The sequence below is a fragment of the Berghia stephanieae genome, chromosome 12 (genome assembly GCF_034508935.2).
Source record: "Berghia stephanieae isolate SIO BIC M18660-M18661 chromosome 12, UCSD_Bste_1.3, whole genome shotgun sequence".
NCBI classification, from domain to species: Eukaryota; Metazoa; Mollusca; class Gastropoda; order Nudibranchia; family Aeolidiidae; genus Berghia; species Berghia stephanieae.
Window position 1 is genome coordinate 32403780 of NC_088371.1, and position 21109 is coordinate 32424888.

At 38.6% G+C, this 21109-nt stretch overlaps 1 protein-coding gene across 1 annotated transcript; it reads left to right on the forward strand.

The window, feature by feature from the left end:
- Window positions 1–31: 31 nt before the first annotated feature.
- On the forward strand, window positions 32–19582 carry LOC144957696 (poly(A) RNA polymerase, mitochondrial-like). The gene is made up of 8 exons (XM_078889060.1): window positions 32–256; window positions 4629–4780; window positions 5136–5372; window positions 9324–9548; window positions 10593–10813; window positions 12038–12264; window positions 13246–13338; window positions 18144–19582. Exons 1-8 carry the CDS (start codon window positions 64–66, stop codon window positions 18626–18628), a joined length of 1833 nt encoding a protein of 610 aa, XP_078745186.1. The 5' UTR covers window positions 32–63; the 3' UTR covers window positions 18629–19582.
- Window positions 19583–21109: the final 1527 nt, after the last annotated feature.

A 21109-nucleotide genomic window follows, 5' to 3' on the forward strand; every position in this document is an offset into this window, starting at 1 on the left:
TAACGACATCGTCGTTTCTGTTTTTCCCCGAATATTTCCGATTAATAATTTTAAGAAAACAAAATGGCTGCGCCCTTTATCATTGCTAAAGGCCGTTTAAGTTTGACTTTACCTTACGATGTTTTTAAGATAGCGTATATTAAGCTGTATTCAACTTCGAAGCGAAAGAGAAGAGCTAAAGATTTGCCACAGAAAAGTAATGGTTTACCGGCAAATGGTCGGAAGGTGGATGGCTTTGTCCCAAATACTAAGAAAGGTAAGGTATGATGAGTATCATTATCATTGATTGAGTATGTTACATAATTTAGGGTCCATGTTCCTGTAACTGTAAGTAGAGAGGCGCGCCTTCTACGAACCTGGCACCTTGAAAAGCTCATTTCACCGTGAGCACGCCTTCACGTTAAAGAGAAATGTTTTTGAAAAAAATTCTTTCCTCTCTTTCAAAAACTAGCTAGCATCTTTCAACTTTCTAAGAAACATTTTGATTGTTCAGAACTGACTTTAGTTTTAAGTTTTAGTTCTTAAAGTTAAAAAAATACGGACAACCGGAGTGTCTACGTACACGGTAACCAGACACCTAGCATCAGGATCTACGTACACGATAACCTTATACCGTGTTTTGGGAGGGAAGGGCGAAGGTGGCATTGAGCTTGTTTCAGTAACATATTATGACCTTGATTTCTTTCATTCCTACTCCTCCCCCCCCCCCCCGCCCTTTGTGTTTGTTTGTGTGTGTGTGTGTGTGTGTTATCGGCAGAATGTAAGCAGTAGGTGGGCTGCCAGTCAGCCAAATGCCTGATTAAATTGGCCAAACAGAGAAGCTATAGTTTGGTATTAGACACCCACTACCCGATGTCTTGGTTTTTAATCCATTAGCCTAGGCCTAGTGAGAGACAAATCCTACATGTATTTGCAAACTGAGGTGAAAGTTTTCGTTTCACCGTGAGATGTGAAAGGGAAGGGGTGACACTATGACAAGAAAGAGAGAGAGGGGAGGGGGGGGGGGGGGGTATTGGGGAAGATGAAATAAACAATGGGCCGCCTGATGACGTTGATCAAAGGGGTGTACGGAGTTGCTTCACAATACTTGATTCATCCATTTTAACCTCTTAACAGCAACACTGATTTTTTTTCATCCAGATAATAGTTTCCCTATTGTTAATGCAAAATAAATTGTTTCCACCAATTAAGCTATAATCGCATAACTTGTCTTTTAATGATAACATTAAGACTAAGATCTAGATTGAATCTCGCTTTTTATGGGTTAAATTGTATTGTTTGATTTTTTTAAAATAACACAAACACACACTTACACAGACAGAGCGAGGTCCATCCACTGCTTGTTTTGCAGCGGCAAACCAGTTACCGGAGATACCGTGTACGTAGATCCTGAGGCTAGGTGCCCAGTTACCGTGTATGTAGACACTGCCTAATAATACCGGCCCAATCTGACCCGTTGAGTCGACTCAAAACGAAATTTCGTTGTTTACACAGTTTAAAGGAAATACCCTAAATAAGCATTCATGGACTTCCTGTGTTGTTTTTACACTGTCACGTGATCGTTTTGAGAAATTTGTCGTCTGCTACAGATAATTCGACATGTGGGGGGGGGGGGGTAGATAGTTTCGTTGGAGCAGAAAAAAGTGAGTATTTTATCTTGTACGTTAATAGAGTACTAGGGTCCACAACAGACATTCAACAACATCACAACCAGGAATATCAGATCATGCCTGCGTTGTTACTGAAACCACACTAAACCCCAATTATATGAACCAACCCCCCAAAACACGATACCTTTTCAAAAAGGCCAACTGGGCCGGACTACGAAAACGAATTGAGGGACTGTCATCAGAGATCACAGAACAGCACAAAAACGGTATGGATGTAAATGAAATGTGGAGCCATTTTCAGTCCTGCCTACTCAGTGCAATCAAGGAGTCAATTCCCCAAAAAGTACATAAAAATACAAGAACGCTGCCGTGGATGAACAGGAAAATACGAGCACTACTAAGACGCAAAGCAAAAGCATTCAAGCGGGCTAAACTGAGCGGAACCTGGGACACATACAAATCATTGCAGCGGCATAGTAGGCGTGAAATAAGGCAAGCAGAATGGACGCACAATAACAATGTTATAGAAAAAGGACTTGAAACAAACAATACCAAGCCATTTTGGAACTACATAAAAAGCAAGAAAAACGATTCCATTGGTGTAGCCCCATTGAAAGAAAATGAAACCCTGTACATTAAGGGGAAGGATAAAGCAACGATCCTCTTGGATCAATTTAAATCTGTCTTTACCCCTCATGATCCACACGATACAACCACCCCACCGACATCACATAGGTGTGACCAATCTCTTACTAATTTCAACATAAACATCTCAGGAGTTGAAAAGTTGCTGAAAAACGTCGATCCATCTAAGGCGTCAGGTCCAGATAACATCCCCAACACAGTGCTAAAGGAGTGTGCTGAGAGTTTGGCCCCCTCATTATGCATAATTTTCCAAAAATCGGTCGACACCGGGATGCTCCCAAATGACTGGCTGAATGCAAACATCGCACCTGTATTAAAAAAAGGCAACAAAAATAAAGCAGAGAACTACCGTCCAGTCTCACTGACGTCTGTAATATCCAAACTATTAGAACATATAATCTGTAAGAACATGATGAACCACTTTGAGAACAATGACATCCTAACTGACCTGAATCACGGGTTTCGCAAAGGATACTCATGTGAAAGCCAACTCCTAATAACTGTAAATGACATGTTGAGACTCAAGAATACCAACACTCAGGCAGACATCGGCATCCTCGACTTTTCCAAAGCATTTGATACTGTGCCACACCAAAAACTCCTGCAGAAACTAGATAATTACGGAATTCGTGGCTCTTTACACACATGGCTTTGTATTGCTACTGGGTTTGCTCTTCCCCCTCCCCATATTTATTTATAAATTTTATTTTTTTTGCAACTTAGTATTGTTGATTGCTATTTCTTCCGCAAGTGGGGTAGGAGTGTCACAGGATGCAGGACTACTGCAATTAAACCTTTGCCAGTGACACTGATTTTTTGTTTTCAAATAATAGTTTCCATTTATATTATTTTTTTAACGCAGAAAACAAAACGTTTCCTCCAAGAGAACAGTGAGAATAATGATAAAAAGCGCTTTGAGCATGTTGGGTGGATACTGCGCTATATATAAAAGCTCAAGTTTTAAAATTGTATTACTGTTGTTTGTTTTTTCATTAAAACGGTAAGATTTTATTTTAGGTCCAAGTAAGATTGAAAATCGCCTTTGAAAGGTTATGTTTTTTTTTTAAGGGTTTTTTGTTTTCAAATCCGTCTCATAGGTGTATAAATAGAAAGATAGGTCCATCCCATTCAACCGCTTACCAAATCACATAACTTCACTGCTCATGTCCACCATCGACGATAAGACCCTCACTTTCGGGAATTCCCCTTGTTCGTCATTGCCACTTACCGTATTTCTTAAGTTTTCATTAAGAAAGACGTACAGGTGTCCCAATATAACTTTTGCCATGTCCAAATACAGGAACACATCATCACTGATGAATCATGTGGAATGCGCATGCGCAACGGAGGTGCATAAAAACACTTCTTTATTTAAAATACGTTGGGTACCTGTAACCAACAAGGTTGCTCAGTAGTACAGTCTCCAGTAAACTAAAGAAGATGGGCTTCTACTTCTTGTTAAATCAAATAACTTAACTCTTTCAGTGCCATTGGCTGCACTGTGCGGCCAGTCTTACATAAATGTAATCCAATCCTACTTGCTACAAAAGTGCTATAAATTGAACCAATGGTATCATTTCTTTCGTCAGACCATTCAATTGAAGGTTTTGCGCCGAATTCGAATGTCACTTTGTCTTAGTTTGTCATTCTCATGCTGCCTCAATCGGGTGTCAGCCATTTTGTGATGGAAATGCGAATATGGCCTCAACTCTGAAAGAGTTAAGAAAATGAACACTTGCCAATGCCAGTCAGTAGACTAAGCTATGATAAACCGGAGGACTTTACACTCTCAATTTTGGATTGATAAATTGATTGATAATATGACAGTGGACATTACCGAAACGTAGAGGGAAGTTCCCATTGCATAGTGATACACTCTGTCAGTTAGGCCAATTTGGATTCCATAGGCCTTCATTTCATAGAGAATTCTTCATTGCAATAAATTACTTTTATCTCCAAGATGTTTTTTTCAACCATGATACTCAATCTGACTGAGTTCAGTTTATTGGAAGGAGAAACAAATTTACATGTCTCAGCTTTCCCTGCAGCTTTTTGAAACTATTTCAAAGCTTTTGTTTATTAATACCAATATCATCCAATACCTCATTCAATCCTAGAGATTTTTGCTACTTTTCAAAATTTCAAAAAAATGTATTAAAAATGAATATGTACATAGATAGTTTTATTCAACTATCATCAACATGCAAAAACTAAAAACAATAGCTTTGATACTACTGCCCCTACAATTTGTCTCAGAAAAATGTAATAAATAGGCATGGGGTAAAAGTAATCTGGGTAAACTACGAATATAGTCGGTGTTCGGGTTGAGTGAGTTAAACAAATATTTTTGTTGTTGTTTTTCTTTAATTTCAGGAAAATCTGTTAGTTTTCAAGACATCCTGAACCTACGGCGTGATGAAGCATTGCAAAGTGTGCTGGTACGAACCAGCAACCCAGCAGTGACGCTACAGAAGCTACAAGCTTTTGGGCCCTTGGAATATGCTGGCTTCACGTCCACAGATAGGGTAAGGGTTATTGTAGATATAAATAGTTGGTGAAAAGGTTTGGTTTATGATTATGTTTATTATTATTATTGTTATTATTATTATTATTATTATTACTATTATTATTATTTTATTATTATTATTATTATTATTATTATTATTATTATTATTATTATATTATATTTTATTATTATTATTATTATTATTATTATTATTATTATTATTATTATTATTATTATTATTATTTTATTATTATTATTATTGTTATTATTATTATTATTATTATTATTATTATTATTATTATTATTATTATTATTTATTATTATTATTATTATTACTACTTATCCTAACCCCCCCCCCCCCCCCCTTTCCCCAGAGTTTGATCCTGGCACAGTACAAGGAGACGAGAGACCTTCACTCATTGCTATCAGAAGGTACCACCCCTTTCATCATGTTAAGACAGTTTCCATTGAGATCCAGACTGCTGTGCGATACCAATAAAAAACGTTCATCCAAAAACAACAGGAAAGCAGACAAGGAGGAGATGACAGTGAAGGATGTACAACACTACCCAAATGATCGGCTCGATATTTCCTTGCCTCCCAACCAGTCTGTAAGTCGCTGTCCTGAAGGATGTCTTTACTCTTGTTGTTGTTGTTGTTGGTTTTAGTGTTGTTTCTAATTCTGTTGCTTTTTATCCCGTGTTCTTCAGTCAGATGTTTATCTTACACAAGTGCTTGCTACCCAATTCGAAATGAGTAGGACAGTGCCAGAGGACAACAGAGATTAAAAACTTTGTGGTGGCGATTGGGGCTCGATCCTGCGACCTTACTGGTACGACAACTCTGCCTGGCCAGGGAGATAATAACTACCGTATGAGCTATCCTCATAGCTCATACGGTGGAGTCACGATCTCCCCGGTGAGGCGGGGTTGTCGTACCAGTAAGGCCGTGGGTTAGAGCCCCCATCATCGCTGCAAAATTTTTATTCTGTGTTGTCTTCTGACACTGTCCAACTCGCTTCATTTCTTGTTATCAACATAAGTGCCTGATCCACTCACTTTTCTGAATTAAAAATGCTCCCTAATTTGCCCATATGATATTGTCAGAATAAAATGGAGCTACTCTTTTGTCTTCATCCTTGTTTTTTTTTTCTCATGTTAAATGATTCGTGTTTTATGATGCAGACAAGAGTTCACATTTGAAATGCATATACTTGTGAAGAATTTCGCGTCCCAACTATCGAGTAACCTCTGGGGTAATGGTAGCACGTTTGACCAGTAATCAGGAGGTCTTAGGTTTGATCCCCAGTAGAGGCAGGCTGATTTTTGGGATTGGGATGGTATTTTTTTCATGTACGTGCAGCTATGTGGTTTTGTTGTATGACACTCGCTTCTGGATCGAAAGTAGTGCGGGGCGGTCCTTGGCAAGCTTAAGGACCTCGGTCCTACGGTCCTTGGGAAATGAAGACCGCAAGGACCGGTCCTTTTCGACATTGAACATTCCTGAGAGACTGTTGGAAATTCGAACCAGTTTGACCTTTGAGACCATGGGATCGTTCATTCTTGAACCGTTAAAGACCGCTACACGATGAAAACCGTGGTCTACAGGAGTAAAACACACGGAGTAGTCACACTCATTTCAAATTGTAACCTAATTAGAGAAGAGGGGTGATGCCTTCTTTATTTGCTCACCGTACTTCATTGTTACTTTGATAATTTAATAAAATTTGAAATTTATCCCCATTAACGGAGATAATGGCATCGCCCAAGGCGTTGATCGAGTTGTTCGTGGCGTTGATACACACACGCAACTCCTACCCCCCCCCCCCCCCACAACACACACACATTAGAGGGCAGCGAGCATTGAAGAGTAAGAGAGAGACGTGAAGTTATAATAAGAGGGGTGGATGAGGTAATAAGAGGGGTCGATGGTGACTTTTCGCCAGATCTAACAAACTCAGCTACCCATTCATTGCTGAGTAGACAGGGATTCAGAAAAAAATCGACTGCACCCGGGATCGATCTCTGGCCCTTTGCGTATAAAGAGAGTGCTCTATCAACTGAGCTATCGGGGTCCCCAAATATTCTATTGGACTTTTTTAAAATTCAGACGTTATAACTGGGTTTTTTGGAAGGAAGAAACTAATGAAACTCATATTATTTGATTAGTAAAAACACCAACGAAATTTTAATATTATTGTATTATTTTAAATGACAACACTGCGATAGAAAGGAGTGGTGACAAGAGATGGACAAAAGAAAACAAAAAATCGGATTTGCTACTTGCTAGGTTCGACACACACACACACACACACACAACAACACAACACACACACACACACACACACAAACACACACATCTTTAGTAGTCACATACATTTCAAACAATAACCCATTAGAGAAGAGGGGTCATGCCTTCACCATAGATCATTGTCATTGCGATCATTATGGTGTAGTAAATTTTGAAATTTACCCCGTATAATGGAATCGTCCAAGGCGTGCGCCTCCTGTTCCCCCCATCTCACACACGAAAGGGCGGTTTGCGGAGTGGAGGTTGGTGGTCGTCTGCCTGTATGGTCGTCTGTGTCGTTTAGTGTATGGCAAAGGGGGGTGGGTGCGATTAATTAAGTGGGATGGGTGGTGATTGGTGGAAGATAGGCAACCGAAGCAACGAATCGCTGGGGCAGGGTTGCCAGTTTGGCATTTTAAATGCCAGATTCCAAAAATCTGGCATTTTTGAAAACCGTTTGGCATTAGAAAAATCATTTGGCATTTGGCATTTTCATTTGGCATTTTCTTTTCTTGTATATTATACTTCAAATGACACCTTTTCTTAATTATTTCTAAACGCGTAAAAACAAACATCTTCACATTTCTTTTTCATTCTTAAAATCCAACCGTGGTGTAGTGGTTTAGCACTCCACTTAGTAGTCAGTAGGTAAATAATTACCCCAACAGGAAATTTAGTATAGCTAATTCAAAAAAAAAAACAAAAAAAAAAAAAGAAAAGAAAAAGAAAAGAAAACACGCAAGCCACCAGGATATGATAGTAAATTGTCTATCAAAAGTGAGTAGTTTTCTTAGTGGGGGTGGGAGTCAACAGACTTTGGCATCTTTTTGAGTGGTTTGGGATTTTTTGAGTCTTCCCCTGGCATTTTGTTGAAAAATAATCTGGCAACCCTGCGCTGGGGAAGTATTAGGCTATGGCGCGAGACGTAGGACCGTGGTCCTTGCAAGGACCGCCCCGCACTAAGGTGATAAGAAGTGAGGACCGCCGCCGATCTTCCCCTAGGGGACCGGTCTTCGGTTCACAGCTAAAAGACCGTCGGACCGCGGTCTAGACCGGTCTTCAGCGCGGCACTAATCGAAAGGTCCTGGGTTGAGTCCTTGGAAAAGGCTCTTTACTCGCATTCTCTCACTGTACTCAGTCAGGTGTAAAATGAGTACCTGCCCATTAACAGCGTTGTCTCTCTCTCTGGAAAAAAATTTGTAATATCGCCTAACAGGCGTCATGTCCCGTCCTACATGTTAAATGTTGCTGTCGGTCAGGGACCCTTGTAGAACGCTTTGAGCACGTTTAGTGGATATTGCGCAACATAAAAGCTCAATTGTTTTTGTTGTTACTTTTCTTTCTGCTTTGTCCGTCATTTTCCTCCTCAGATCTTTACCTTATACCAGAACAAGCTCCCAATTTTGTCCATTACCGTATAATAGTAATGGGGGTGTTTTCCAGTTGTTCTATTGCGATGTTGAGATTGTTTTCTGTATTGATTGTGGAATGGATAAAGCATTGTCTGAGGTCTTAAGGGTGCATTTAAAATAAAATTCCTTCTCTCAAGATTTTCTGCTTTCTTTACTTTCTTTCATTCTTATTGATAAAATGACACAGCATAGGTAAGTAGTTATGAAGAACGTACTTGTAAAACCTGCAGAGTCAAGTCGATACTGTGTTTTAAGAATTATTTTTTATTTTGCCATTGATGTAAAATGTTTTGTTTAAGTATCACTTCAAAAAAAAATTATCTACATTTCATTTTATTTTATAATTTAGCAAATTTTGTTCGTTAAGCTCTTAGTTTGACATACAAGAAAAACCCATTTCTTGGAACAACAGGAAATATATCAATTTTTAAATCAAAATTTTTCATAGTAGATTTCATTAATGTGATTATTATGTCATTTTCAAGGTCTACATGATCACAAAATATTGTGCGGCTATGTGGTCTTGTGGTATGACATTCGCTTTCGGATCGGAAGGTCCTGGGTTTGAGCCTAGCTCAGTGCATAGTTGAGTCCTTGGAAAAGCCTCTTTACTCACATTCTCTCACTGTACTCAGGTCTAAAATGTGTACCTGGTGATTAACAGCGTTGTCTCTGTCTGGGAAAAAAAATGATATTATCGCCTAACAGATGTCATGTCTCGTTCTTTATGTTACATGTTGCTGTTGGTCAGGGACCCTTTGTAAAGCATTTTGAGCATGTTTAGTGGATATTGCGCGATATAAAAGCTCAAAAGCTCACAAATATTTTTAAATATATTTTATTCTCACGCATTTTCCACAGTTTGATGACGAGGCCATTGCGCTCCATGCTTGCAAATCGTTGAATGACCTTGACCTGCGCCAACGTTTCTTCATATCCGCTCTGATTGAAGACACGGTGAAATGTCTGCTTCCCCAGGCCCAAGTGACTCCCTATGGCTCTTGTCTCAACGGATTTGGCTGGTGGGATGGAGACTTGGACATGATGTTGTCGTTGGGCCCACTGAACCAACCCCAAGCTGAACAGGTGAAAGTCCTTTAAAGTCCATGGAGTTTATCCTTGTTTCTGAAGGGATGATTGCTTGCTGCCATTTGGATAGGATGCTAGTCTATCACAAAATGCTTTCAGTCTGTTCTAAATATACCTAGCTACCCAATCACTGCTGGGTTGATAGAAGGTCCAGAATATATACCTGGACTCAACTCAGCAACAGTCTCGTCTCTTTTCAAATGTGTCAAGTGATTGCTTTAACAACTGAGCTATCAGGAACCTGTTTCTTTCATAAAACAGGAGAAAATACAATCAAAAACTCAATCTGGCAACAACAAAAATTAGTTTGACTCTGACAGACACAAGTCTTTTATCTTGATCTTGATCAATTATGACTTTATCATGCTTTATCACTTTATCATACTTTAGATAAAAACAGATTTCTAATTTTTTTAATGTGCATCTATCTGGTACTGTGGTAATTCCATAAAATACAAAAAATAATAGTCCTTCAGAGCCATAAGGCCCATGACAGCAAGACTTAATGGACCAGAAAATTTCTTGCTGCCCATGGGAATGAGGATGCCAGATTTTAGAGATTCAACTACTCAATTAATAATAAAACTGGACTTCATATCCCTTTGCAAGTGAGTTATCAACCAACTTGACTATCAGGATCCTTACAAATTGTTTTTTAATAAAGTCCATCATAGTCAATCGGCTCACGGAGCCAGAGTTTATCCCGGTTTCTATAGCCTGAAACAGGCAATAGCAATTGCTTGCCACCCTTAGGATAGGACGCTGGTCTATTGCAAATTACTTTACACCAGATCTAACTGACCCAGCTTCCCAATCACTGCTTGGTGGACATGGGGGGTGGGGGGGAGTGACTGCACCGGGGATTGATCTCAGTCCCTTTGCTTGTGAAAGGAGTACTCTAACAACTGAGCTATCTGGACCCCCACCACTACAAATTGTACTTGTTACTTATTCCGCGTTTGAATGTCTGAATTTATACTGATCCTTCATCCGTTTAAATTTTCACGTATTTTTACTCATTATCTCATCCCCCCCTTCCAGGCTATTACCCAAACTGACCAAGGCACACGGTTTAAATTCATGTCAGAGATTTTTAGTACAGACCGACAACTGGCCCAACGTAGCTTGGCTGCCATTGGTCAGATTCTAGAATTGATGCCTAGGATTGGTGGAGTCAGCAAGATCTTAAACGCTAAAGTTCCCATCCTCCGATTTCGACATTTTGCCCTAGAAATACATTGTGACCTCAGCTTTCAGGCTATGTATGTATTTGTGACCTTAACTTACAATCTATGTATGTATTTGTGACCTTAACTTACAATCTATGTATGTATTTGTGACCTCAGCTTTCAGGCTATGTATGTATTTGTGACCTTAACTTACAATCTATGTATGTATTTGTGACCTTAACTTACAATCTATGTATGTATTTGTGACCTTAACTTACAATCTATGTATGTATTTGTGACCTTAGCTTACAATCTATGTATGTATTTGTGACCTTAACTTACAATCTATGTGTGTATTTGTGACCTCAGCTTCAGCTAGTTAACTAATTCTATGTATGTATTTGTGACCTTAACTTACAATCTATGTTGTATTTGTGACCTACATTACAATCTATGTATGTATTTGTGCTACCTCTATGAGTTGACAATACATTATGTGTGTATTTGTGACCTTAACTAACAATCTATGTATGTATTTGTGACCTTAACTTACAATCTATGTATGTATTTGTGACCTCAGCTTACAATCTATGTGTGTATTTGTGACCTCAGGTTACAATCTATGTGTGTATTTGTGACCTCAGGTTACAATCTATGTATGTATTTGTGACCTCAGCTTACAATCTATGTGTGTATTTGTGACCTCAGGTTACAATCTATGTATGTATTTGTGACCTCGCTTACAAAAATTAATTGCACTCTTTTCCCCCTTTCCCATTCTGTTGCCTTATACACTTGGTATGTATTTTTGCCAGCTGTGCCGGAATTCTGTCTTTATGTACTTGGTTGCAAAGTCATTGGTCATTTTGATACAGAATTATACATTGTTAAGGAATCCCTATTTTTTGTCGCAAATTCCTATTTTCTGACCTTCTGATTTTATTTTTGGATTATGAAGGGTTGGCAGGTATGCGTATGCTAATTTTATTTAATTGATCCTCTATCAACCGCCATTTTATAGTTAACCCTTTATACAGTCAGTCTAGTGGTATGACACTTGCTTTTGGATCGGAATTTCCTGGGTATGATCCTCACTCTGCGCATTGTTGAATCCTTGGAAAAGGCTCTTTACTCACATTCTCTCATCGTACTCAGGTGTGAAATGAGTGTCCTGGCTGTTAACAGCATTGTCCTGTCGGGGTAAAAAATAATAAAATAAAAATTTTATATCCAGTCCACCAGACTTATTACCGTATTGAGACACTTGGTAACATATATGCTAATTTTGTTTTGATTCTCTATCAATTTTGAATTCAGGGACAGTATAAAAATGACAGAGTTTCTCTATCTCCTGGCGATGTCCGACCCAAGGGTGCAACCCCTCATGACCACTCTCAAGCAGTGGGCCTTGCACCACAAAGTGACCTCCAGCGGAGAGCAGCGAAAACCGACCACCCTGGGCCTCTTGTGCCTGCTGATATTCTATCTGCAGACCCGTCAACCCTCCGTCCTGCCAACTCTGAGAAGTTTACAGTCACTTGCAGGTTGGTTGGTTTCTAACATGAGCTTTTATATAGCGCATTATTCACTAAACATGCTCAAAGCGCTTTACAAGGGAAGGGGTCCCTGGCCAACAGCAACGTTTCACATTTATGCCGGGACATGACGCCTGTTAGGCGATATTACAAATTTTTTAGGGGACAGAGACAACGCTGTTAATGGTCAGGTACTCATTTTACATCTGAGTACGATGAGAGAATGTGAGTAAAGAGCCTTCTCCAAGGACTTGACTATGCACCTAGCGCGGCTTGAACCTAGGACCTTCCGATCCGAAAGCTAGTGTCATACCACAAGACCATGTAGCCGCAGGTTGGTTTGTTTGTGTCACAGTCACTTGGATTTGGTTTTTGTTTATAAAAAATAATGAAGTACTTGACAGCCAGTGGCCAATAGAAACGGAGATCGTCTTGGTGTCTGTGGTATTTAACAGATAAATGTAGTAGTCCTTCAGAGTCATTGGGCGCAAAGAGCTGGAGTCAATCCTGGATTCTATACCATGAAATGGACAATAGCAATTGCTTGCTACTCTTTGGATAGGATGCTAGTCTATTACAAAAAATAAAAAAGAAACTTTTTATTTGTCGCGTCAAAGACAAAACAAAACTAGACCGCCTAGTCAGCTAGGTATATTATCATTCCACCTACACGCTTGGCTAGACTATAAGAAATATTTAGAAGTGAAATTAAGCTTTGATATTTCCCAAAGATATACAAGAAGGGTTGATTTATTCATTTATGACAAGAACTCATTTTGGATAAAAATCTCGGAGTACAACTGGGATCAATCCCAGTCCCTTTGTGTGTGAAGCGAGTGCTCTACCAACTGAGCTATCAGGCCCTGCCCCCCCCCCCCCCCCCCCCCCCCCGTCTCAGATATATATTCCCAAGAAAAGAGTTGGTGTCTGTATTGTAGTCTATCGTATGGGTCAATGTATTTTTTTCTCCTCTCTATTCCTTCATGTCAGATGTCCAGAACAGGTTCTACATAGATGACCTCTTCTATCACCTTCCATCGTCCCCGTCCTCCATTCCAGCCACCAGCAACACAGAATCTATAGGTTGGTTCAACCTTTTGTCTTTCTCTCTCCTTCTTCCATTAAAAATTTTTTTTCTTCTTTCCTTTTTTAAAAAAAAAATTAATAAAAAATGTGAGCATTTAAATAGCTTACTTACTTATCCGAACCAGCAACCACCCGAGCTTCCAGACCTGCTGTTTGTACAGATTTAATCGGGACCGTCCCGATTTTTATGCAAAATTTGCTACTGTCCCGATTTCCTGATTTTTCTCTCTCGCGTCCCGATTTTTCTTTATACCCAAATTTTTTTAGTTAGAAAAAAACATTGGTGGAAAAAAATTGGTAGAATTTTTTTTTTTTAGCGGTAATCAAATGATGAGGTGACCGTATGAACCGGATGTGTATAACATATCCCCACCCCATTGTACGGTATCGATATAATGATATCGGTAATGTTGCCCAGTCATAAGTATTTCTTTTTGTTATGTACCAACCGCAGTACATAAAATAACTGACAGGGAAGACGCTCCTTGGTTGCCAATCATCAAGTAATTATTTATTCAAGCATTTTAAATCATAGTATATCACAGACTTAGTAATATTAAACATGCAGTATAGAAATATACATAAACAGAAATATACGTTATGTAATATAACGTCAATGCACAAGTGTAGTTAACTTATGATACGAATGTAATGTATTCTATTAATATATTCAATTGTGACATTATTTAGAAATAACTAAATGTAATTAAGTGTATTATTCATGGAAGTAAATTATAAGTTGTTGCAAAGGGCAATAACTCAATAATAACAATACACCATAACACCTCCCTTCTAGCCTGAAGGATACTGAAGGTTTAACCATCAAAATATTAACATAGACACACATGATGTAACAGTCCGCTTAAAACACTATTTCAAAGTTAATTTGAAATTCTATGTTACACATCCAGAAGATCGCCCTTGCAATTAACATTTAAAAGCCCGTACGAACAATCTATTTCAAATGTCCGGCGATCACATACATTATATCAAGTCCATTTGACAGTCCATGCACTGGAATAATCTGTTACAAGAACGTGAGTCTCGTTGTCACAATTATAATATAACCACTATGTTAACTACTGTGGCGTGTGCGCAGTTGGTCGACGTGTCTTCTCAAAGTAGGACCATCCGGCACGATTTTCACATCGAACATTCGGTTTCCAATCGCTGATGCTACAATCTCTGGCACCCACTTGTCCCTACGCCCCCTCTGAAAAGACAGGGCATAGCACTGGCTGTTCACTGTGAACTTAGTTTTCCTAGACGAGCGAAGATTTACACGGCTTTGAGGCAGGAGCACATCTATCTTCGCCCGTATCTGTCGACCAATCAGAAGTTCGCTTGGGCTATAGCCATTGCACAGGGGAGTTCTCCGGTACTGGATCAAGAACTCGTTTAAGGCCTCACTGGTACTGAGGCTGGACTTCCTTAGCGACTTTTTAAATGACTGTACCAGTCTCTCAGCTGCACCGTTGGTCTCTGGATGATACGGGGCTCCATGTAGGTGTTGAATACCCCGGCTCTCACAGAAACTGGCAAACTCAGCTGACGAGAAGCACTGCGCATTATCAGTGACGATGGTATGCGGGTAGCCAAAATGCGCAAAATCCTCGTCCAGCTTTTGAACTGTAGCCTTCGTGGTGATGGATGTCATCTGGTGGACACACAGATATTTGGAGTATGCATCCACCATCACGAGCCAGTTGTGTCCTTTGAAATTCACGGCATGGTCGATATGGACACATTCCCATGGTTTGTCAGGCATAATCCATGGATGTACCGGCTGTTTTGGAGGCATGTTTTGGTTCTCAGCACATGGCATGCATCCTCTGGTGGTGTTGACAATCGCTGTGTCGATTCCAGGCCAGTATACAGCTGTTCTGGCTAGCTGTTTCATTCGTTGCATTCCAAAATGGCCCAGATGTAGTATTTGAAGAATGCGTTCTTGAAGCTTCTTCGGAATCACCACACGATCACCATAGAACAAGCAACCATTCGATGAAGTTAGGAAGTCTTTGATTTTGTTGAACGACCCAACTGACCAGGACTCTTGTTTGTTGGGTGTCATTTTCTTTGGCCATCCTTCTTCCAAGTATTTGAAGACAGCCGATAGCACTGGATCGTCGTGGGATTCTTTAGTCAGCTCATCAGGGTGAGAGGGAGATACCATCTGAATGGCGCAGATTGTTGACGAATCATCTCCGGTCTCTCATTTGTTGAATATTTGGTCAGGTCCTGATGGCAAACGACTCAAGGCGTCGGCATTTCCGTGGTCCGACGTCTTCCGGAACTCGATTTTGTAATCGTACTGGCTCAAGGTAAGTGCCCATCTTGCCAGTCTGTTTGCTGCCAGTGCTGGAATCGACTTTGATGGTCCAAACAGAGAGATCAGCGGCTTGTGGTCTGTCACCAAAATGAATCTTCGGCCGTATAAGAATTGGTGAAATTTGCTCAAGGCAAAGATGATGGCCAATGCTTCTCTCTGTATTTGGCTGTATTTCCGCTGACAGGCGGTCATCGTCTTCGATGCGTTGGCGATAGGTCGTTCACTGCCATCGGAGTAACGGTGAAACAGGACAGCTCCAATGCCAACTTCTGATGCGTCACACGAGATTCCAACTTCCAACGATGGGTCGAAATGTGCAAGTACGGTATCAGATTGAAGCATTTCCTTGATCTTCCGGAAGGCTGACTGTTCTTCCGGTCCCCATTTCCATCTCACGTCTTTCTTCGTCAGATGATATAGCAGCTCTAGTGTTGTAGAGATATTGGGCAAGAACTTGCTGTAAAATTGCACTTGCCCAAGGAAAGATCTGAGGTTGGAAACATTCTTTGGAGCTGGCATGTTTTGAATGGCATCTGCTTTTGGACCTTTCGAGATGCCATCTCTAGACAAGTAGTGTCCAAGGTATTCCACCCGTGGTTGGGCAAAGGCACATTTCTCGAGTTTGCACTTTTTATAGTATGGGCAGACAGGAATGAATTCGTAGGTGTTAGTGTTTCATAGAAGACATCGATACCTGTGTTGTGGTTTATTTCAATTGCGTGCACACCATTAGTTCAATCGTCAATCACCAGTCAGAGTCACTGATTCATTGTTCTCAACTCTACCTCGTGCTGAGCTGAATTGTTAATTGTGCATTTTCTTTGGATTTAATTCGTTTTTTACTACTTTTTCATCTGTGTGCACTATAATCGTTTTGTCCCTTATTTTCAAGCGTTCTGATTTTTTTTTCCTGTGTCCTGATTTTTTGAGACCTAGGTCCTGATATTTTGTGTCGGTAAAATGGCAGGTCTGTTCGTCTTCCTCCTTCTCCTTCTTCTCCTCCTCGTCCTTATTCTTCTGTTTTTTAAAAATTCCCTTTATTTATCCCATAGGGGAAATTTGTCTCTAGGGTCTGTTCCAAGGGAAGACTAGAACAACCCAGGCGTTAGCCGCAGTGCAGCGTCGCAAATTGAGCTAGGGCAAGGTGACTTGCTCAAGGCCACACAGCGCAGCGGCGGGTACTCGAACTCGGTACTATTCGGGTACAAAGCAAAGACCGTATTGCTGAGCCACTTTGTCCCACTTTTTTCTATAATGCAAAACAAATATACTAATGTTTCAATCCCATTTAATGTTTGAATCCCATTTAGTGTTTCAATCCCATTTAATGTTTCAATCCCATTAAATGTTTCAATCCCATTTAATGTTTCATTCCCATTAAATGTTTCAATCCCATTTAATGTTTCAATCCCATTTAATGTTTCAATCCCATTTAATGTTCAATCCCATTTCATGTTTCAATCCCATTTAATGTTTCAATCCCATTAAATGTTTCATTCCCATTTAATGTTTCATTCCCATTTAATGTTTCAATTCCATTTAGTGTTTAATCCATTCATGTTTCAATCCCATTTAATGTTTCAATTCCATTTAGTGTTTTAATCCATTTCATGTTTCAATCCCATTAATTTTCAATTCCATTTAGTGTTTTAATCCATTTCATGTTTCAATCCATTTCATGTTTCAATCCATTAATGTTTCAATCCATTAAATGTTTCAATCCCATTTAATGTTTCATTCCCATTAAATGTTTCAATCCCATTTCGTGTTTCATTCCCATTTAATGTTTCATTCCCATTTAATGTTTCAATTCCATTTAGTGTTTTAATCCCATTTCATGTTTCAATCCCATTTAATGTTCAATCCATTAATGTTTCAATCCATTTCATGTTTCAATCCCATTAATGTTTCATTCCCATTTAATGTTTCAATTCCATTAGTGTTTTAATCCCATTTCATGTTTCAATCCCATTTAATGTTTCAATTCCATTTAGTGTTTTAATCCCATTTCATGTTTCAATCCCATTTCATGTTTCAATCCCATTTAATGTTTCAATCCCATTTCATGTTTCAATCCCATTTAATGTTTCATTCCCATTAAATGTTTCAATCCCATTTAATGTTTCATTCCCATTTAATGTTTCATTCCCATTTAATGTTTCAATTCCATTTAGTGTTTTAATCCCATTTCATGTTTCAATCCCATTTCATGTTTCAATCCCATTTAATGTTTCAATCCCATTTCATGTTTCAATTCCATTTCATGTTTCAATCCCATTTAATGTTTCAATCCCATTTCATGTTTCAATTCCATTTAATGTTTCAATCTCATTTCATGTTTCAATTCCATTTAATGTTTCAATCTCATTTCATGTTTCAATTCCATTTAATGTTTCAATCTCATTTCATGTTTCTGTCCCATTTGTTTCAATCCCATTTAATGTTTCAATCCCATTCTTTTCCATCAATCCAGAGAGTCTTCTCCACGGATTATTTGAATTTTACGCTTCGTTCAATTTTGAGAAAGATGCCATTTCCATCATCGAAGGTCGTACCTTTTCCAAACCAGACACATCGACGCCCTTGTACATGGAGAATCCATGGTGTATTAGTCTGAACATCTGTCGAAATGTCAGTCAGAGTTCTCTGGTACAATTCCAGCAAAGCATGAAACATTCGGCACGAGCGATGAACGACATAAAAGGAAAACAAAATTACCGGAAATCAAGTACGCCCAGATTGAAGAGGTTGTTCAATCAATCGCTAGTTGAAAGCAGCGTCCATGTGAATATCGACTCCTTGTTCGATGAAACGGTCAGTGTTAGTGGAAAACTTGAGAAAGAAAAGACGGTTGAGAAAAAAGTAGAATCCGACTCGGGTGAAAGGGAGGAGAAAGAGGATGTTGAAATATTGGATTGTGGGATTGAAAAAGGAAAAGGGTTGAATATTGTCAGGTGATGATTTGAATCTATTTATAGAATTATTTTTTTTTTTCATTGTCTGATTAGCTCTGACTCTGTCATACTTAAAAAGTTGAGCTTTTATATAGCGCAATATCCACTAAGTGTGCTCAAAGCGCTTTACAAAGGGTCCCTGACCAAGAGCAACATATTGGGCGATAATACAATTTTTTTTCCGATAGAGATAACGCTGTTAACGGCTAGGTACTCATTTTGTACCTGAATACCACCATATGTGATTAAAGAGTCTTTTCCAAGAACTCAACTATGCGCCGAGCGTGGCTCGAACCCAGGAACTTCCGATCCGAAAGCGAGTGTCATGCCACAAGACCACATCGCTGCAAGACTCAAGATATAAAAAATAGGTTAACACCTGGCATTTTATTGGAACAAGAAATTCTTATAGAACGAGAGCAAATCTTGGGAGATGAAATGGCCTTCAAATAAATGTTACAGTGAATGACATAATCAGTCATATGGTAAAAGGGTTTGAACTGAGATATTGCCAAGTTTAGTTCGAAGGTCAATTTTTGATTGAGTTCTTGTCATAAATGATTAAATCAACCTTTTTTGTACATCTTCAGGAAATATCAAAGCTTAATTTCACTTCTTAATATTTTTTTTACAGCTAGTCTAGTTGAAAAAGTATGAAATTTGAGAAAAGTTGCTGGATACCTTTCCCATACATCTGACCTTAACTTCATGAAAAATCACCCGATTTACTTCAAATAACGATTAAAATGCTCTGGGGAGCATATTCTTTCAGAAAATGCAAAAAAAAAGATATTTTTAAATGCAAATCCAAAATTTTCACTTTTTGACTGATTGTGTTATGTACTGACACAAATATTTAGGTAAGAACCACTACTGGGCTGAATGGTCAGTACCTTAGTTAGTCAGTGCATTTCGGTGTCGACTACTTTAAAAGATTACAACACCTTGGAGATAGATTTTTTTTAAAATGATGCCCTTCCGCCACGACATCATAAGATATCGTCACCTAGCGCATTCCACGAAGGAATATAGATAATTCTTCAAACAAGATGTCTGATGTCAACAGGAATCACCCATGTTGTCCAAGTGAGAAAACTGAGGGTTAATAATCTTTCCCAAAAAAAAAATGAAAGTGCCTGGAGCGGGCTCAAACCCAGTATCTTCCAGGTCACGGTGCAATGCCTTAACCACTCGGCCACTTCGCCCCCTGGAGATAAACACAGACTAAAACTATCACAGTATTTGGGAATCAAACTCAAGACCCAAATGACCAACTCCTCGCTGTTTGTGACTTTACACTGGTACGCCATATTTAATTAGGAAAACGTTTTTTAAAACCTATATGACAATACGACTGAATAAGATTCTTTCAACTAGTGTGAGTTTAAAGTGTAAATTTTATGTATGCGTATCAATTTTGTTTTCATATTTTGTTGAAAATGATGCTGACCTGTGATGTTTTTTTTATCTACCTGTATGGTTAACTGTATCTTTAAAAAAAAAAAAAATTCAATTATTTTTTCTTTTTCATTTCATGTGTCTGCGTCTGTGTGTGTGAATGTGTGTGTTTGTAAACGCGTGTGTGCAGAGTGCATGACACAATCCCCTCCCATAGTGGGCAAGGGGGTCCTTACTTTGTCTTTATCCCCTATATCTGTTTTCTAACTTACTTTCTGTCTTTGTCTTGGAATGAGATTACTTGGTTTTGTCCTGGCACTGGCCGTATACCCCGGCTGAGAGGGAAACAGTTGAATGTAGTTTTGGAAGATGATATTTTTTCCCTTGTCATATCTCTGTTATGCACTGTATTATGTTTTGTTTACATATTATAGAAGGTTTGTAAACATTTGAGTCGTTAATAAAGCCAATAATTAGTTTGACGGATTTTTCTAATCGCCTTGTGAGTCATTTTACCTGAATAACAGTAAGGACCTTTATCTGTTCATGATTATTATTGTTACAATTGTATTCATTATCAATTATTATTATTGTTATTATATTATTATTATTATTATATTATTATTATTATCATTATTATTATTATTATTATTATTATTATTATTATTATTTATTATTATATTATTATTATTATTATTATTATTATATTATTATTATTATTATCATTATTATTATTATTATTACTATTATTATTATTATTATTATTATTATTATTATTGTTATTGTTATTATTAATGTTGATGTAAATAACAATATTATATAATAAGTTGTGAATTACTAACGATGGCTGGGTGAGGTTCTTGACCTCTCTTAAAGGGGGGGGGGGGGGGGGCAGGGAGGTCACTGACTGTGTCTTCTATCCCCCTATATCTGTTTTCCAACTTGCTTTTTTGTCTTTGTCTTGGAATGAGATTTCGTGGTTTTGTCCTTTCTCTCGTCGGAGTCCTTTGCCCCTTTCTTACTTTTCTTATGTGCGTTTAATTGTAAATCTAGAATTTTTTCACTATCCCATTTTCTTCCTTTTTTT